The sequence below is a fragment of the Equus quagga genome, chromosome 11, assembly GCF_021613505.1.
Source record: "Equus quagga isolate Etosha38 chromosome 11, UCLA_HA_Equagga_1.0, whole genome shotgun sequence".
Classification (NCBI taxonomy): Eukaryota; Metazoa; Chordata; class Mammalia; order Perissodactyla; family Equidae; genus Equus; species Equus quagga.
This window is the reverse complement of record NC_060277.1, coordinates 66128605-66149427: the sequence shown is the minus strand read 5'-3', so window position 1 is coordinate 66149427 and position 20823 is coordinate 66128605. Positions and strand designations below refer to the sequence as shown.

At 41.8% G+C, this 20823-nt stretch overlaps 1 protein-coding gene and 1 long non-coding RNA gene across 3 annotated transcripts in view; one reads left to right on the top strand and one right to left on the bottom strand.

The window, feature by feature from the left end:
* Positions 1-1138: 1138 nt before the first annotated feature.
* On the bottom strand, positions 1139-20820 carry LOC124247354 (uncharacterized). Its single transcript, XR_006890684.1, has 4 exons — positions 20758-20820; positions 18850-18947; positions 4635-4707; positions 1139-3631 (listed from the first exon to the last, which is right to left on the bottom strand). It is a non-coding gene; the product is annotated as an uncharacterized LOC124247354 (long non-coding RNA).
* The window catches only part of CHD3 (chromodomain helicase DNA binding protein 3), a 25607-nt gene continuing 25091 nt past the window's right edge, over positions 20308-20823 (top strand). The window contains exon 1 of one of the 2 annotated variants that reach the window (XM_046676532.1): positions 20308-20691. In XM_046676532.1, coding sequence (XP_046532488.1) covers positions 20421-20691 — 271 coding nt within the window. In that variant the 5' untranslated portion in view covers positions 20308-20420. The remainder of the gene's footprint in view (positions 20692-20823) is intronic. The other variant, XM_046676531.1, reaches the window with a different exon arrangement.

The window sequence follows — 20823 nt, the reverse complement described above, 5'->3', positions numbered from 1 at the left end:
CTTTGACATTTATACGGGAGGGAAGGATCAGGAAAAAAGGAAAAACCACATGGCCACTATTCTATTAGCATTAGATTTATTCCTGTTTTTAATTTTTTCCACAAGTACATGCCAGGAAAGGAGAGTAGTTTGACAAATAAAACTCGTGGGATAGGATAAAAAAAGACACAAACAAACAAACTCATAGGGGGTCTGATTACAGGGGTGGGTGTGTATGGGGTAAGGCACAGAGCTGTGGAAGGAATAAAGATCACACATTTTTAAGACAATAGAGTACATTCATTTATGAATACTTACTTGTTCTTTTTTTTTTTTTTTTTTTTTGTATAAAACTTTCCACTAGGCACCACCTTGTTCTCTAAATATCCAAGACTGGATATTTGCATGAGAAGTATGTAAATAATGCCTTGGCCTAAATCCTAGAAAGTAAATAGAAATTAGTGTAGAGTCTAGTCCTTGTGATCTCTTTAGTTTTGGAGGGAGGTGGGGTGGCAGTTGGAATATTAAAAGGAAAGCTGCCTGTCCTCAGTACAGCATAGCAGCTTCAGAGGACTCAATGGGCAAATATTTCCCACAAGCCTTAGTTCCTATAGGCACACGTCACTGGGGGTAAATAAAGAGGTGCCCATTTCTTGCAGGAAGCTTGCCTGCTCAATGGGATAAAAGATACACACATGAAAAGGTAAATGAAAACAGTACATGATAAAGGACAAAATTATGGTATAGAAAAAGTTTCCACCCTCATGGTGAATCACAGGTGGATTCTTAACCTGGACCTCCAGAAATGGTTTCTAAATATTGTATGTGTGTGTGTGCGCAGATGTCTATTATTTTGGAAAAGGGTTCTATAATTTCCATCAGAGTTTCAAAATGGCCCAACCTTCTGCCCCTGAAATAGCACACCCACACACACAAATAATAATTTAAAGACCCTCAAAAATAAAATATCAAGGGGCCTGGCCCGGTAGCCTAGCAGTTAAGTTCATGCACTCTGCTTCAGTGGCCCAGGGTTCACTGGTTCGGATCCTGGGTGCGGACCTACACACCGCTTATTAAGCCATGCTGTGTGGCAGGCATCCCACATATAAAATAGAGGAAGATGGGCACAGATGCTAGTTCAGGGCCAATCTTCCTCTGCAAAAAGAGGAGAATTAGTGGCAGATATTAGCTCAGGGCTAATCTTCCTTAAAAATAAATTAATTAAAATATCAAAGGTGAAAATACAATGTGGGCCCAGGATTCCTGGCATCTGTCTCAACAGTCTACCTTCAACCTATTACACCTATATTGCCATAGCAGCAATTCCTAAAGCTTTAACCCTTGAGACTAAGTTTATGACTAGTCTGAACCATTTTACCACTGTCCCAAATTCTAATCTGGATGTACCTTGGAGCTGAGTGAGGGCATCTATCATTTGGGTTTGGGACCGTAATGCCCAGTCATGACATCAGGTAAGGTTAATACACCCAGCTCCCACAGCTGAGTTTAGGTAAACCACATAGATGTGTTGGTACTGGGAGAACAGCCCCTTTATCATGGATCAGCAAGAGGACATGGAGGTTTAGTTGTAGAGAAAGCAGACAGAATTTAAAACCTGAATGATCTTGGAAGTCAAGATTAGGCATTCAAAATACTACAAATAAATATGCAGCCCAAACACTGGGTATTCTAGGCACATGGGAAACTCTAAAAAAAAAGCTGGTGAATGAGTAAGTGAAGCGAGACCACCAAGACCACTAAAGTGGGGTCAGGGGAAAAGAAGGTTGAGATGAGGCACAAGATGGTAGAGAGACTGCTAGAATTAAGTCTCTCTTACTGGGAGCAGCTCAGCTCCTCCCCTTTGGGAGCTTAATGTTTAGTGGGAACTTGGGCATCCAGCTTCAGTTATCTGACTTACTCATTGCTGTATCCCCAACAGTCATACAATGCTGGCATAGAGTGGCAATAAATACATTTGTTTCAGGAATGAACAGTACACGTAACCCCTGCTATTTGAAATGTCTGAACTGAGGAGCCAAATAGTTTCAGATAATAATGTGGTGTCCCATGCCACTTGCTGCCTTTCACTATTTGAAGAAAGCTGAAGAGATATCTGGATAGTGAATGACATTTGTGCTGATAAATTCTTCCAGTCCTCTTATAGAATAGTAAGAAAGATGAAATAGTCCCTTGCCCTTAATGAACAGCCTAGAGGGGTAGATATTACTCCATCATAGTTTATCGGTTGAGAATGTATTTGGCTGCAAGTAACAGAAGGCTGACTGCTGGGGCTCAACTACAAAGGATTCATTTTTCTCACATCATAAGAGAGTCTGTGGTGTAGTGACTTCACTACATAGTTCATCAGTGTCTCAGGTGGTTCCTATTTTGATCCTGATGTTTATCACCTTTTTGGCTGCTCTACTTCTAGCCCGTCTTGTGGGCAGGAAGGAGGAAAAGGGGAAGAAAGAAAGGGCAGTGCCTATATCAAAGCAAAAAACTTTCCCAGACATCCTTAGCAGAACTTTGATTATGTCTCACTCACAGGAAATGTATTACACAATGACCCTTAGCTGCAAGGGAGTCTGGGACAGTGAGTATTTCATACTGACATCCACAACAAAAGCAGGGTCCACTATTATTATAGGAGAAAATGGATACCAGGTAAGAATTAGTGATATCTTCTACAAGAAGTGTGAAAGGTGTATTCATCCATTCGTTAACAAAAAAAGTTATTAAGCACTTTGTGCCAGGAACTGTTCCAGGTACTGGCAATAAAGCAGTGAATGAGACAGGCAAGTTTCCTGCTTTACTGGGACTCATACTCTGTGGGATAAACAATAACAAGCAGACAAGATCATTTCAGATAGCGCTAAAAGCTCTATACTATACATGTATATAGATACACATATAAATACACACACACGTATATACATATACCAAAAGCATTATAAAGACAAAGAAACAGAGCCACACAAGTGAGCGATGGTGAATGATCAGAGGCTTGCCTGAGATGATCACAAAGACTGATCTGTATTACCTGTAGATCTGCATTTACCTGCATTGATCACTTACTCCTCACAACAAACTTAAGTACTGCTTTTATTTTCACTGAAAAAAGGAAACTGAAGCACGGAGAGGTTGAGAAACTTGCCAAGGGTCACACAACTAGTAAAGTAGCAGAGGTAGGCTCTGAACCAAGACCCTCTTAGTCACAGACCACCCTCTTAACCACTGAGTGGCACCACCTGCCTGCATGACAAACATAAGATGCTCTTCCAGTTACCTATTGCTGCTTAATAAAACCATCCCAAGACTTAAGTGGCTTAAAACAACAATCACCATTTATTTTGCTAATGAATCTCTAATTTGGGCAGGGTTCAGCAGGGATAGCTCATTGCCACTCCAACAGGTGTCAACTGGGTGGTCTGCAGGAAGCTGGAGGACTCATTTTCAAAATGGCTCACCCACATGGCTGGCAAGTTGATGCTGGCTATTGGTTCTTCTCCATGTGGGTCTCTACACAGGGCAGCTTGGGCCTCCTCATACATGGTGGCTGGGTTCCAAGAGCAAGAATCCCAAGAGAACCAGGAGGAAGTGGAATCACCTTTTATAACCTCGCTTCAAATCCAAGGGGAAGGAACTAGACCACCTTTCAGTGGGAAGAATATCAGAGTTACATTATAATAAGAGCATGTTGGATATGAGATAGTATTGTGGCCATTTTTAGAAAATACAATCGACCACAGATGCATTGGAGGCAAAAAGGAGGGATATCCCATCAGTCTTGGGTGGGAGTGGAGAGGTGATCTTTGAATCATGTGTGTGTGTGGGGAGTGGGATGTGGATACTTGAGCTGAGCCTTTCTTGAAAACATAAGTTGGAATCCTGGCCCCACTATCCATTTATTCAATTCATTAATATAATACTGAGCATTTGCTATGTGTAAGGCACAGTGCTGAACTCTGTGGCTACATTAATTAATAAGACACAATTTCTGCCCTCAAGGAGCTTACAGTTTAGTGGGAGATCCAGAGAAGTTTGTGAACTTGTCCTCTTGCTTCCACTTGCACATAGCAGCCAAGGGAAGCTTTTAAAGTTCCTTTGTTTAAAGCCTTCAAAGGCTTCCTACTCCTCTTAAAAGGACATAGGACACCCTAACCATCGTCCACAAGGCCCTGCATGATTTGGCTCTTCCGGGCTCTTCTTTGTTTCCCACATTAGCCTTTCAGTTTCTGAAACTCCTCCAAGCTCCTTTCTGTCATGGACTTCTCCTAGTCTGTTCCTCTGCATGGAGCCCTCCACCTACACTCATCACTGGACCAACTCCTGCTCCTTAAAGTCTTTGCTTCAATGTCACTTCCTCAGAAGTCTTCCTTGATCCCTTCAATTATGTCAAATCTTTCATCACACCCTCTCAGGTGGCCCTGAAACATCATAATTACAGTTAAAATATTTAGTGTAATTCGTTGTTTAATGTCTATCTTCCTCTATTCTTAAGACTATAAGCTCAAGGAGGGCAAAGAGCATGTCTTTTATTTGCCACTGAATACCTAGCCGCTAGCCCAGTGCCCAACCCAGAGCAGTTAATCAATATTCATAAAATGAACAAATATAATGTGATAAATGCTACAAAAAGGCTAAGTATGACATACCTCAAGTACATCTAAACCCAGTCTGGGGAGATCAGGGAAGTCTTTCTGGAGAAGCATCATCTCAGGCTGAGACCTGAAGGACAGAGGAGGTAGCCAAGTGAAGAGAAGGGAGAGGGTGAGGAGAAAGAATAAACAGAATAAACTGTGCACAGTTTAGAGGTGAGAGGGTGTGTGGTGTGCTCAGAAGCAGAAGGAAGTGCAGCACAGGAAAGCTAAGAGGAGATGGGAGGCCCAGGGAGGGTGGGCAATGAGAGACGGTGAGGCCAGACTAGGTCATGCAAAGCTTTGTAAACCAGGCTAAGTTTTTTTTTTCCCCTAAAGATTGGCACCTGAACTAACCACTGTTACCAATCTTTTTTTTTTCCTGCTTTTTCTCCCCAAATCCCCCCAGTATGTAGTTGTATATTTTAGTTGTGGTCCTTCTAGTTGTGGCACGTGGGACGCCACCTCAACATGGCCTGATAAGCGGTGCCATGTCCACGCCCAGGATCTGAACCCTGGGCCACCGAAGCGGAGCGCGCAAACTTAACCACTCGGCCACGGGATCGGCCCCTAAATTTTTTTTAAATTGAGATATAATTCACATACTATAAAATTCACCCTTTTAACTTGTACAATTCAGGGTTAAGGATTTTATACGGAGAATGGCATGATTGGATTTGCATTTTTAAAAGGTGACGACTACAATGTCAAGAAGGAATTGATTTGCAGGGGGAGAAAAAGGGAGGAAAGAAAGTGGAGACAGGGAGACTGATGCTGTTGCAGCAGTCCAGGGATGAGAGGAAGGGAGCCGAAAATAAGTTAGTGGCAGTGGAGATCAGAGCAGATGAACTGAGGTTAAGAGAGAATTGCACAACTTGATAATTTATTTGGAGGGGGTCTGAAGCAAAGGGAGGAGTCAAGGATGACACCCAAGTTTCTGGTCTGGGTGACCGAGAGGATGATGAGTCCACTGACAGAGAAAGGTAATGCTGGAAGAAGAATTTGGGGGGGAAGATGATGTATTTTTAGTTAGTTGTATGAACTCACTCTGGGGCATACAAATACAGATGTCCAGATCTTACTGGATATATGGGACAAGATCCTGAAGAGAGCTCTGGGCTAGAGTTACAGGTGTGGGAATTATCAGCAGAGAGTAACTGTTGCCAAAGTTAAGGGTGAGATCACCTCAAGAATGAAGTGTGATCTAAGTGGAGGGCCTGAGGGGAGCAATATCTAAGGGAGGGGAGGAGAAGGAGACTCAGAAGGAAGAAGTAGAGTGGTGAGCAAGACCCAGGAAAACGGTGCCATGAAAGCCATAGAATATTTGAAAGGAGGGAGTGACAAACAGTGTGAAATGTTGCATAGAGGTCAAGTAAGATGAGGACTTGAGTGTCCACGGATTTAGCAAACAGCAAAATGATAGTGAGTTAGAGAAGTCAGGCATGAATGGGACATTCACAGGAGAAATCCAGCTGCAGAAGGGAGGAGATTTCTGGCTTTGTAACCACGCACAGAATCCTTTCCTTCCTTTAGATTCCATTTTTTCAACCATAAAATATGGATAACAGAAGTCAGGTTTCACTAAGGACAACAGGCATAAACCAGGACATGGTCACTAAAAAAAAAGCTACTTTACAGTGTTGTTGAGATTAAATAAGATAAGGAAGGGACAATGCCCAGCTGTACAAAAGGTCCTTGGAATAGGCACTCAAAAATTTTAGTTTTCTTTCCCTTTCCTTGTGTTAGCCACTCTTTATTTAGTAATAAATGCTTCCCTTGGGATATCCTGAGATTTAGCATTATTCAGTATCCAGGTAGCATCTGTCATGATTAGAAAATTAGTAGACTATGTCTGTGAGTAACATTTGGTTTCCCACCTTACAACAGTGTTTGTGCCTCCATTAGAATTATTTGAGTCCAGGGCCGGACCTGTGGCCGAGTGGTTAAAGTTCTGTGCACTCTGCTTCAGCAGCCCAGGTTCACGGGTTTGGACCCCAGGCACGGACCTACTCCACTCATCAGCCATCCCATGGAGGCATCCCACGTACAAAGTAGAGGAAGATTGGCACAGATGTTAGCTCAGGGCTAATCTTCCTCAAGCAAAAAAAGAGGAGGATTGGCAACAGATGTTAGCTCAGGAAGACTCTTACTTCCCAAAAACAAAACAAAAAAATTGAGTCCAGTAAAATGTACTTTGTTTCATATCATGTTGAGCTTATTTATAGAAAGCAAGGAAATGGGGCCAACTATTGTGAGCAAGAGTAACTAAAGTCAGCCCTTGGCTCCTTCAGTTCAAGGTGCTGTTCATAACTCAGGTTGTGAATCCTCCCATCTTGCAATCATCTTAAGTGACTGTCTCTTTAGTGAGAAATGGCTAATAGTAAACTTGTTTAGAACAATAGCTACCAGTTACTCAGCACCTTATAGCCAGTGCCTTATGTGAAATCCTCATTACCACCATGTGAGTGAGGCATTAATATCCTTGCTTTACAGTGAGGGAGCTGAGACTTGAGGAGCAAGTAGCTTGCCCAGGATCACTGTTAGTAAGTGGCAGAACTTGGATTGCAGGGACTACCTGACTCCAAAGCTCAAATTCTTTCTCTAATGGAGAGAGTGGATAACTTCATTAAGTGGCTCTGGAATACAGCTTAGGAGTGATACAGTTTTGGAATATAGAATCTTAAAAAAAATTAGTTGATTTTAATTTACTAATCACATCCAATTTAGTCTGAAATTAAAATGACTCTCCTTTTAATTTCAGAGAGCTTGGTGGTGAAAGGACCCAGGAGCAAGCAGAGGGGCAGGAGGAACCAGACAAATCTGTAATTTGAAAGACGGTTAAGCAGCTGGGAAAGGTGTCAGGGCAATTCTGCTGGGGCTTGACAATAGATGGAAAGCAAGGCATTTCTAGCTGGCCAGTCAACAGAAAACTATAGGAAAGAAATTGTTAAAAGGCAATGTCAAAAGAGAAAAAATGTTTTTTGCCATTTTGTATAGGACTATTATATTCAGTTTCCATCGTAGTGGTCAATCAAAGCAAGTCTAAAAAACCAGGAGAAGACAAAGACAATGATTCGGGTCTTTTATCTTCCTCTTCTTCTTAGGGTATCCCCTTTACTCAATGAAGAGCAAGGGAAAGGATTTAGCTGAAAGGCAGTGATAGAAGTGTGAGCAGATGTGAGATCACAGAAGTCAAGCAAAAACTATTTCAAGAAGGGGGGTAGTCAAGTTAAGAACTCAAAAATATCCTCTGAATTTTTTGGTAATTTGGTAAAAGCAGTTTCAGTGGAGTGGTGGGGCAGAGATTGGAAAATGAGTTGGCAAGTAGAAAATGAGTGTGCATAATTCTTTCAAGAAGCGCAGCTGTGGGTGCCGGCCAGTGGCACAGCGGTTAAGTTCGCAGGTTCCGCTGTGGTGGCCCAGGGTTCGCCGGTTTGGATCCTGGGTGCGGACCTATGCACCGCTTGACAAGCCATGCTGTGGCAGGCGTCCCACATATAAAGTAGAGGAAGATGGGCACAGATGTTAGCTCAGGGCCAGTCTTCCTCAGAAAAGAGAGGAGGGTTGGCGGCGGATATTAGGTCAGGGCTAATCTTCCTCAAAAAAAAAAAAAAAAAACAAAAGAAGCATGGTTGTGAATGGGCACAGAGAAGTAGGGTGGCAGCTGAAGGGGTCCAGAGTATCTCTTTCAAAGGTAGGGAGACTTGAGCATATTTAAATGTGATTGGGAAGGAGCAAGGAGAATGGGAGGTAAAGGAGAGTTAGGGGATCACTATTAACTATTAGTCCCTGAGAAGGTGGGAGGGCCAGAAGCCAGAGCCCAAGTGTAGGGATTAGCTTCAGACAGGATAGGAGGGAGGGAGGATAGGACAAACATGCATACAGTTAAATATGTTGGTTTAGTGTCAGTATTTCAAGGGCGTTCTCATCTGATGATCTATCTCCTGGAAGTAGATGATAAGATTTTCCTTCTTTTTTTTTTGTTAAAGATTGGCACCTGAGCTAACATCTATTGCCAATCTTCTTTTTTATTTTTCTTCTTCTTCTCCCCAAAGCCCCCCAGTACATAGTTGTATATTCTATTTGTGGCCTGTGAGATGCTGCCTCAGCATGGCCTGATGAGCAGTGCCATGTCTGCGCCTAGGATCCGAACCAGTGAAACGCTGGGCTGCCGAACAGGAGTGTGCGAACGTAACCACTCGGCCAAGGGGCCGGCCCCTGATGAGAAGACCTTCTCCTGGAGTGTAAGGCAGAGGAGGTTTGAGGAATTTGAGGAAGGTTTGAAAAAGTCGCCATGGAGCACTGAAAGGAAGCTGACTAGGAAAAAGGATTTCTGAGCAGGGACACTGGTCTGAATGGTCATGGTGTTTTCTTCAGCAATACTTTGCATCCTGGATATAAATAGACAGCCAATGTGATCCAAGGTTAGGGGTTTGCAGGAGGAAAATAAGGAAGACATTGAGACACTGGCAGGAGGGTGGTTGAACTGACAGACCATGGAATCTAAGTTGGCTGGGGAAGGAGGAGAAGACAGAGTGGAGGTGATTAGGAGAAACTGGAAGAGTTCAGGAATTAGAGTGTCTCATGGGTCCAAGAATGGTGAATAAGTGAGAGAGCTGGAAGGACAAAAAGCTGTAGCCAAGTAGGGGCTGAATGTAATATTTCAGAAGAGGTAATATTTTTTCAAAAGAAGTAAGAATTTAACATTTCCCAGAGGTGGGAGACAGACGTGGAATGGAGAAAAGATCTCTGATTAGGAAGTCCAGGGCAGGACTGAGCCAGGTATCAGTCTTCAATGAATGAGAGGAATGATAAGGAGGTAAGCAGAGGACGGCAAGGGAGAGAAGTGGAGGGCTATACAGCAGACTGCAGGAGCCTTAAAGAAATAGGGACTCATCACAAAAGATAGGGCAATCTGGAAGCAACCAAGGAGATCAAGAATTAGATTCCCTCAGGTATGTGGTCTGTTTCCAGGTTTATTTTCCATATTATTTTAAACTATTTTAGGACTGCCAAACTTTATGAGCAAATGTTTGACACTATCTCCTCTTCTCTCTTTCCATATATTTTTGAATTAATTTTTTAAACTTAGTTTTATTTTTCATTATAGAATATGTGCTTTTTGCAGAAAATTCCAGGTAGAGAAGCATAAAGATGCAAAACAAAAATCACTCTTATTCTTATCTCTCAGCAGAAACCAGTATTAACATTTCAACCACTTCCTTCGACTATTTACCTACATGGTTGTGATTATACTACATATATGATTTAAATTGTTTTATGAAATTAACATTAGATCATAAACATTTGCTCGTGTCATTCTGTCAATGTGGCAAAAGGTTAATGAGTAAATCTACGTGAAGTGTACGTGGTACTCATTGTACTCCAACTTTGCTGTAGGTTTGAAGTTTTTCAAAATTAAGAAGTTACAGGTGGGAAGGAAACTAATCTCAAAGAAAGAGCAAGGGAATGAGAACACAAAATTCAGGATACCAGTTGGGTGGAGGCAGGAGAGAAATGTGGAATATGGAAGATCATATGCTCTAAAGATATTGCTAATGTTATTAAACCAAGTGATAGACACACGTTCATTTTAATATTGTTTGTGGTTGATATATGTTATATATATATATATATATTCTTTTAACCTACAAAATAGTTCTCAAAAATTATCTCAATAGATAAATTTTTAAGTTAAAAACCTCCATAGAGGGGCCGGCCCCATGGCCAAGTGGTTAAGTTTGCGCGCTCCGCTGCGGTGGCTCAGGATTTTGCTGGTTCGGATCCTGGGTGCAGACATGGCACCGCTCATCAGGCCACGTTGAGGCGGCATCCCACCTGCCACAACTAGAAGGACCTGCAACTAAGATATACAACTATGTACTGGGGGGGATTTGGGGAGATAAAGCATAAAAAAAAAAAAAAAGATTGGCAACAGTTGTTAGCTCAGGTGCCAATCTTATAAAAAACAAAAAAACCCTCCATAGATAACATTTTAATGGGTTCTCATAATCTTTAATTGCTATGTAACTTCCTCATCAAAACTAGCTGTGAAGGTGACCAATTGCCAAATACGTTTTTCAGTTGCATTCTTTTTTTAAAAATTGAGATATAAATGGGGCTGGCCCCGTGGCCGAGTGGTTAAGTTCGCGCGCTCCGCTGCAGGCGGCCCAGTGTTTCGTTGGTTCGAATCCTGGGCGCGGACATGGCACTGCTCGTCAGACCACGCTGAGGCAGCGTCCCACATGCCACAACTAGAAGGACCCACAACGAAGAATATACAACTATGTACCGCGGGGCTTTGGGGAGAAAAAGGAAATAATAAAATCTTTAAAAAAAAAAAAAAAATTAAAAAAAAAAAATTGAGATATAATCTATATGCCATAAAATTCACTGTTTTAAACTGTACAATTCAGGAGTTTTCAGTATATTTACAAAGTTGTGCAGCTATCACCACTACCTAATCCCAGAACATTTTCATCACCGCAAAAAGAAATCCCATACCCATTAGTAGTAATTCCCCCATCCCCCTCTCCCCTCGACACCTGGCAACCACTAGGCTATATCCTATCTCTATGACTTGATCTACTATTCTGGACATTTCATATAAATGGAATTATACAACATGTGGCCTTTTGTGTCATTTCTTTCACTAAGTAAAATGTTTTCAATGGTCATCCATGTTATAGAGTATATCAGTACTTCACTCCTTTTTTTTTTAAAAGGAAAGTTTTTGTTTGTTTGTTTTTTAAAGATTGGCACCTGAACTAACAACTGTTGCCAATCTTTTATTTTTTCCCTCCTGCTTTTTCTCTCCCAATCCCCCCAGCACATAGTGGTGTATTTTTTTTAATTGTAGGTCCTCCTAGTTGTGGCATGTGGGACGCTGCCTCAACGTGGCCTAGATGAGTGGTGCCATGTCCACGCCCAGGGTCCGAACCAGTGAAACCCTGGGCCGCCAAAGGCGGAGAGCGTGAACTTAACCACTTGGCCATGGGGCTGGCCCCTTCATTCCTTTTTATGACTGAATAATATTCCATTGTATGGATATACTGTATTTTGTTTCTCCATTCATCAGTTGATGGACATTTGGGTTGTTTCCACTTTTGGGCTATTATGAATAATGCTCTTACAAAGATTCATGTACAAGTTTCTGCATGGACATATGTTTCAATTCTCTTTGGTATACACCTAGGATTGAAAGTGCTGGTCATATGGTAAATCTATATTTAACTTTTTGAGGAACTGTTAGTTGGTACTCCTCTTGACCTCCATGAACCATTCAGCATCAATATCATGCCTTCCTTCTGGAAGCTGTCTTCTTGCTCTATCACAATAACACTATCTGGTACACTTCCCACTCTAACAACTTCTAGTTTTTTCTTTGGCTTCTCTTCTTTCCCCTCCATTCTTTAAAATTCCTCCAAGGTTCCAGCCTTTACTCTTCACTTGATATACTAACAATTCAGACCCTTTAAAGAGTACCAACACCTACCATAACTTTCTATCATGAACTTACCACTCTAGCCAGGTGAGGTCTACATATTAGTACTCACTAAATACTTTCATACTCAACTTAGACTGCCCTTCTTCCTCCACTCTCCTATATAAATCTCAGTTATCGTTTGGGGCCTACTTCAAATACAACTACATGTGAAAGTTCTTCAATGATCCCCCTCCCCTGACCAAAACCTCTCTTCTCTGAACACTCAGATTTTACAGCCCACAGCAATCATCACTACATAAATTATTAACTTTTCTTGTGTGTTTATGTCTGATCTCAAATGTCTCTCCTCCCTCTACCTAGCTAATCTCTTGGTCTAAAAAATGTTCAAGTTGTTTTAAATGATGCACAATGAAAAAATAAGTTTCCCTTCCCAGTGGTAATTACTATAGTTTCTTGTGTATTCTTCCAGGAATATTCTATGGATATTCACATATTTTTTTCTTTCATCAATGGTGCCATATTATATATGCTCTTCTGCACCTTGCCTTTCTTCCCTTCATATTTTAATTAGTTTTTAAAGTAGAACCTCACTAATGTTTTCAAAAGTCTAACTACATTACATCCATTGATTATACTTTGCTGACATATTTTTCTTCTCAAAGAACTAAAGATTAGTGAGGAATTCTTTAGAGAAATCATCCTATTTTTTGTCCCATTTGGCTTCAATTGCTAATGTGATCATGAGGCTACTTAAATTTGTTTACACAAATAATAAATGAATACCTTCTCATTGTCAAAATTCAGAATTATCAATAAAGCTAAATATTCTCCTTCATTACTCTTTCCCAAAAGTAACCACTGTTACCAGTTTGGTATGTATATGTCCAAAATTTTCAAAGGCATTTATATACATATAAATGTATCTGTAGAAACATATACTATTGTTTTTAGTTTCTTTGAACATAAATTAACTAAATAATATCATAATGTATATATTGTTTTGCAGCTTTTTTCTACTCAAAAATACAGTAAAGAATCTTACTATTTAGATGTAACTCATTTTTCTTAATTGCTGTGTAGTTTATTTAGCTATTCCTAACTGTTGGAGATTGATAGTGTTTTCAATTTTTTGCTATTACAAACAATGTTGTAATGGACATCTTTGTATATGTCACCTTATGCACAAGTGTGGTGACTGTTTCTCTAGGGAAGATGGTAAGAAGTAGAACTCTGTGTCAGAAAACATGTAAAGTTTGAAAGTGTACTAGATACAATTAAACTGACAATTGCCAGTATAGTTGTTATAGTGTAATATAGTTGTTATAGGTAATGTTATATATGTGACCATCAATTTCACATATTAGTTCCTTTAAAACCCTCGGACATCCCATTGACTTAGAAGTCATTTAACATGTAGTGGAAAGAACACCAGACTAGAAATTGGAAGATATAAGTTCAAGTCCTGGTTCTATCCCTAACAACTAACTTGATCTTAGGCAATCCTTTCAACATCTGGGCCCAGTTTCTATACCTACAGAATTAGACTAAAGTGATGTTTCCTAAGATATGGTACCTATACTATTGGTACCATGCACAAGATGCTTTTATTTTTTATTTTTATTTTAATAATTATTTGTATTTTGAAATAAATTTGGAAAAATATACTCTATCAAATGAAGAATTTATGGATATTATTTCTAGTAATATAAAATTTACTTTTTAAAGGACATTTGTTTAATTTAAAGAAAAGTGAATTGACTTAAAGAAAAATAGTATGCATATAATAGTATAGGTGGTATGTAAATGTGGTAAATCAAGAATATGATATTTGAAGGACTAAAGTTTCTTTCTTCATAAAATCAAGAGGTTAGATTAGAGCAGTAGATCCCAGACTTTTAGATTTCAATGGCCAGGAAAATGCAAAAAAAAAAAAAAAAAAAAAAGTTAGTGATCAGCATGGAATTGCTCACTTTTTATTTTGCTAACTAAGGACATTAAGAACAACAACAAAATCCAAACCTATATACCCATTTAATAAAAAGATATTAAAAATGTTTTGTGACTATAAAAGAAGTACATGTATGTTGAAAATTTTTCAAATTGTACAGAAGTATAAAAAGTCATTTTCTTTTTCTTTCTTTCTCTCTGTAAAATCTATCATGGAGATCCTTCTATACAGATCTACCTCATTTTTAAAAAGGATGTTTTTAATATAATATATTGTTAAATATAAGCATGTATATATACATACACACACACATCATATATATATTACATATAAACATAGTATATGATATAATTATACTATATAAAAATATATAGAAGAAATACATAATCTCAGAACAAAGGACAGACCTTCCTAGGAAAGGCCAGGTGGCAATCTTATTTATCCATTTGGTAATCACTAGGTTTAGATGACCTTCTATCTCTAAAATTCCATGATTAAGTCTAGAATATCCTCAGCATTGACATGCCTTTCCTTATTATTACTAACCTACATATTTCAAAAGACAACTAGAAGTCTCTTTAACTTCTCCTTGGGTAAGAAATCATAGATTGCAAAGTGCTTTCTCAGTCCTCTGACCTGTTTGTTGCCTGAGTTCATGTCTGTACTCCATCAATCATTCTCACTGGTTCCCTATATCAGGGTTTTAACCTGGGTTCTATAGATTTCAGGGTATTCATAACACCATGAAAATATATATGGTATTTTGTGTATATACTGTTTTTCTGGGGATGGGTTTATAACTTTCTATGATCCAAAAAAGGTTAGAAAACTGTAGCTTTGGATTAAGCTTCTTGGTTTTGTTTTAAATAAATAATCTTATTGTTAGCTTGGGAGTCCCTTGCAATTTTTTCTAGTTCTTTTTTTGTGGCAGGGGGCACCTAATTTCTGGTTTGTATTCATGGCTGCTGCATGCCTGAGCTCCTTGTTCTCACTTTAATGGTCTTTCCTTTATTAACAGAAAACATTCCCCTCTACCAATTTAGCCATATGGCATTTTAATTTTTTATTCTATTTTTATTTTTTGAAGTACAAAAAGATAGAAAAAGGCAGAGAGTGATGCCAACACTGAAACTGACAGGCAGGGAGACAAGCAGCTAGAGACAGTGATACACAGAGGCACAGATAAAAGGCCTAAGGACAGATAGAATAGATAGGTAAAAGAAATATAGAGGCACCTGGAAACACACAAGGAGAGAAACAAGAACTGAGCAGATAGAGAAGAAGGATGGCAGAAAAAAAGACAGGCAGGCAAGGAGAGAAAGGAAAATGACTGGCAGAGAGGCAGGCAAAATCACCAAGATGGACACAAACAGAAAGGGGTAGAGAGAAAGAAGGCAGACAGAGAAAGGAAGAAAACAATAAGGAAAGAAAGAAGACAAAGTGATAATAGTGTTTTATACTTCACGGTGCTTTATAATTTATAAAGTGCTATCACATACATTATTGCAGGCAGACAGGGAGAATCCAGCAGACAGATGGGGTGATGAAGGGACACAGGCCAATCAGACAGAAGAGAGGGAAGGTGGCCAATCAGAAAAAGAGGCTAGAATGGAGCCCAAGACAGATAGTTAAGAGGAAAGACAGAACCAAGAAAAGAGAAGTGAGAGAGGGAGAGGGGAAAAGAGAGGAGAGACACAGAGATGGAGGCTGCAAGAGTTAAATTCAGGAATACAGGCAGTAAAAATGCAGAAATGAAAGAACAGCGTATCGCATGTAGAAGTTTTGTTGGGTTTTTTTTTGTTTTTTTTTTTTTTTGAGGAAGATTAGCCCTGAGCTAACTACTGCCAATCCTCCTCTCTTTGCTGAGGAAGACTGGCCCTGAGCTAACATCCATGCCCATCTTCTTCTACTTTATACATGGGACGCCTACCACAGCATGGCGTGCCAAGCAGTGCCATGTCCACACCTGGGATCTGAACCGGTGAACCCCGGGCCGCAGAGAAGCGGAACGTGCACACTTAACCACTGTGCCACCAGGCCGGCTGGCCGGCGTGTAGAAGTTTTATCATCATCTTGAAGAGATCTGGTTAGAGGCTCTGTCTTTGTTTCCCCCAGGGAGTTACATCTCCTCTAAGGTGGCATGTGAGAGGAGTCGGAAGGATGAAAAGGGAGAAAAGTTTTAGTAAGAAGCAAAGCTTTTTAGAAGAGGAGGAAGATAAACTTCTTGCACAGGCCTAGGTCAGCGTCCTAAGGGTGCTGCTGACCCAGAAAGGATTTAGATTCATATGCCTTTAAAGAATTCGTATAGACTATGGGAAAAGCAGAGTAGGCCTCTAGCTCCTCTCTGTGCATGCAAGCTCAGCTTACAAACTATCTGCACTTATTAATTGTACCTATATTTATGTGTTATTTTTCAGTACTACCAGTGTTTTCATGTCTTTTCTCAATTAATACGTAGTTCAGTGACAAATAGACCAGCAAGGGTGTGCTGTCAAAACAACTTATTAGGCAAAGTAGAATAGGAGACTAGGTGAGAGCAAGCCCTTCCTAAGCGCTGCTCAGGTACTGATAGTAAAAGAATGCAACCAGCAACGGGTCAATCAAAAAGATAAGTGCCATAAAGCAGAACCAAAAAGACACAAGGCAAGAGATGGCAAGCTCAGCGAAGGAGGAAGGAGTACTGACAGACTGACAGAGGAAGACGTATCCAGCAAACTGGGAGAGAAGCAGGAAGAAGGGTAGCAAAAAGCAAGTAGACTTTCCTATGTGCAGACTCGAACAATATCCAAAAACTGTCAAGAAGTGACTGCCCCTGAGGAGAGGAACGAGGGGGCTGGGGGAGAAGGAGAGGGGGAGGCTTACTCTTCACAGGATACTTTTAGTACTTAATTTTGTACCACGTGTATGTACTATTTAAAAGTTAACTGAAAAAAAAGAAGAAAAAAGCAAACCAAGGAGAGACGTGGACAGCAAGAGCCAGCCAGGCAGGCAGACAGCAAAGGCAGGAAGACAAGGAGAGACTGGAAAAAACGGCAAAAAGACTGAGGGAGGCAGACTGTCTGAGGAAAAGACAAAAAGAAAAAGAGACAAATGAAATGGAGGCAGTGAGAGAAGACAGGGTAGGGGACATGGGAAGGAGGCAGATAAGACTTTAGGGCAAGCGGGTCACTGAGAGGTTTGGGGTAGAGAGACCGCCACCATTGACAGGATGTTGGTATAGAGGAAGCCAAGGGAGGAAAAGCTGATAAGCAGACAGACTAAAAAGATACAAGCATTAAACAGTGGGATAGCAGCAATCAAGCAGGGTAGACAGGCAAGAAGACAGACATAGAGGGAGGCAAGGAAAAATCATGAACTTAACAGGCATAAATAAGAGGAGGAACAAGTAGAAGGGCAAGATAAGAGGCAAACCAAGATAGGGAACTACGGCAGGGCCTGGAAGGTAGACAAACCAAGGCTAAAAAAGTGATAGAGACAGGCAGGCGGGGAGACAGATGGCTAGAGAGAGAGTGGTGGGCAAACAGCCAGAGAAGCAGACAGACAACCAGAGAGAGAAAGAGGCTGCCAGCCAGTCAGGGAGAAGCAGACAGACAGGCAGGCAGGCAGGCAGACAGACACCATAACAGGAGCAAGCAGGTAGAGGGGCAGGTAGAAACAAGGATAGAAGAAAAATCAAGAGGTCAGTAGGGAGAAAAAGAGAAGAGGAGACGCAGGCAGACGGGGAGATGGACAAGAGGAGAATCAGGCAAATTAACAGATTCATATGCAAAGCACACTCAAGAGAATGACGAATGTTTGTACAGGGATGCACACAGCCACCTTTAGCCACCCACACCTGCAGCTCATGGCACATGTGGCAGGCAGGCAATGGCACTCAGCACAGAGGGAGAGGGCACAGAGGCAGAGAGGCTGCGGTGCACCTGATGCGCAGGGTTGCCCACATACATGTGGGGACACTCTTCCCAGACACACACAGAGGGGTTAGAAAGAGGGGGAGTCAGGCACACATGAGGAAGAGGCACATGCAGTCAGGGCCCGGAATACAGAAGTAAACAGAAAGAAGACAGACATAAAAAGTCACTTAGAGGTGACAGAGCCTCAGAGTCAAAGGGATGAGAAAGACAGTCTCTGTGAAAAAATAAAGACGCACACAGAGAAGCCTATACACAGAAAGGAGGATACCCAAATGGACTAGTACAGAGAGACTGAGAAAGAGGACAGAACAAAATCAGTACAGGAATGATACAGGAACAGAGGCAAGAGAATTCCAAAGGCCAGGTTAAGAAAAAGATGGAAATCAATGCTCGATCCAGTGCATTAGTGTGTGTGGGGTGGTGGCACATCAATAAAGAACATTTTAGCTTCCTAAGCAAAACTTTGCATAGTATTCTCTGTCACTAATACTTTCTGGTCACTGCATACCTACCCCTGCCTCTTAAGGTGCTCCTGAACACTGCAGGGGCTGCTGGGCGGCTGGCAGCTCTATTTAAGAGGCAGTGAAATAACCCAGGAGAGAAACAACTCCACAGGCATGGGATGGGAAGCAAGGGAAGGGGCAAAGTGAGATCAAAAGAATAGGAGGAAACTAGAGAAAGAAAAGGGTGACAAGAATGAAAAAGGGTAGACCTGAGCTATTCACCCTCCTTCTTTTGCTAGCATTGCTCAACTGGCAAGTTTTATTTTATGACTTCTCTGATCAAATCTGACGAGAAAGCTACTTTTGGACTCCTTTTCAACCTTCCATCTGATTCCTGGTAGCGCTTTTAAAATAAACACTGGAGTATAGTGGGAAATCGTGGGTCAGAAAGTTAGATGAAAATGCAAGTGTAACCCCCTACCTCTTTCTTTTTCTCAGTCCTGGTTACTTTTCTCTTTCATGGTACCTCAGCTTCTTCCACTTTATCAGTGTTGGAGATCATGAAGGAAGGGAAATATACTGAAACGGGAGAAAAGAGAAAACAACTTGACAATCTTCAGACTTGACTCTTTCCCCCTTTATTCTAAAAATCTGTTCTATTTACCCCTAATTTCCCAAATCAGATGAATTTTATATTCAAGCAATTGGGGGACAGGAGGGAGAGGTAAAGGAGAAAAGAGTGAAGATAAAATTTACAACAATTATAAATCACTGAAAAGGCTGGGCAAAGGGGAGAATCAAACATGGACTCCTTTGAAAAAAACTCAATCATCGTATCTATTCATATCTCTCCCCCAAAAGTCACTAGGATTTCTACCACTTTTTTAAAGAAAGAAAAAAAAATCCAGTACCGGTTCTCACTTAAAAGATACGCACACAATTAAACGCGTTTTGACTTCAACGAGGTATGTAGAAACAGAGTTATACATAAACATATATTTCATCTTTTTCCTTTTCAATGCCTGAAGGGGAAAAAAAACCTTCACATCAAACCACTCCCTTCTGAAGTATTCAGAAAAAAAAAAAAAAAGCTTTTCTTTAAGAGAAAGGAGGTGGGGAGGAAGAGACTAGTAAAGAAAAGAAAAAAATTTGAATCTAGTTGGACTAGTATCTAACTAGTTAACCTTTAACAATTTATGCTGATGTCAGACTGAGCATGAGTACTGATTAATGCCCCCCCTCAAATATTTTTTTATAAGGGGGGAGTTAGTCACAGCAGCCATTTTTGTTTTATGCAGAAATCCTTCATGCCCCCCCCAACGCGCATAGACACACACACACACACACACACACACACACACTCAGTACACAAGGAAAATATCTCTATTAATCTGTGCACTAATCAGTTATGAAAAAAGGGAGAAATTTGTGGGTTTCTGGGTAGAGGCTTTGAGATGGGGGTGTAACAGGGAGGAGAATGGGGGGGTGAAAAATGAAAATATTAAGCCAGCCATTTTGTTTTAAAAGGGGATTTTTTCCCCCCTCTCCCTTTCTTCATGGAGGGGGTGGTGGTGCTGGAGGGGGGGTTGTTTTAAAAATAATTTCAAGGCGGCCATCTTAGTGCCTCAGCTCTGAGAAATATTTCTGAGCGCCCCCCTCAGAATTTAAATATATTTAAAGCAACAGAGAGGGGGGTAGAGAGAAGTCGAAAACTTTTATATATATATATATATTTTTTTTAATCCCCCTTTCTTGTTCTCCTGGGAGGAAGGAGAGAGGGGGAAAAAAACGTCCCTCTTCAATTTTTTCCAAGAAAATTTCTGGGGGTGGTTTGGCCCCCCTCCTCAGACGGCGGCCCCGAGGGTGGGGGTTTTGGAGGGGGGTGGCCCGGGGGTTTGGGGGGCTGGGGGAGGCGGTGAGGAGGAGGAGGACGCCGCCGCCGAGGAGGAGGAGGAGGAGGAGGAGGAGGAGGAGGAGGAGGTGGTGGTGGTAGCGGTGGGGGAGGCGGGCGGGCGGTGGGTGGGGGGGTGGTGGGGGGGCCAGAGCCACAGGATGGCTTCCCCTCTGAGGGACGAGGAGGAGGAGGAGGAGGAGATGGTGGTGTCGGAGGAGGAAGAAGAGGAGGAAGAAGAGGGCGACGAGGAGGAGGAGGAGGTGGAGGCGGCCGACGAGGACTACGAGGACGACGACGACGGAGTACTCGGGCGCGGGCCGGGCCACGACCGGGGCCGCGACCGCCACAGCCCCCCCGGCTGCCACCTCTTCCCGCCGCCGCCGCCGCCGCCGCCACTGCTGCCCCCGCCGCCGCCGCCCCCGCCGCCAGGTAAGCGGCCGCCCCGACTCCCCCAGCCCGAGTGGGAGCGGCGGGCGCGCGGGCCGAGGCACCCACCGCGCGGCCGAGCCGAGGCGAATCCGGGGCGCTGGCGCCGTCTCGGGCCGGCGGGCCGGGCGGGCC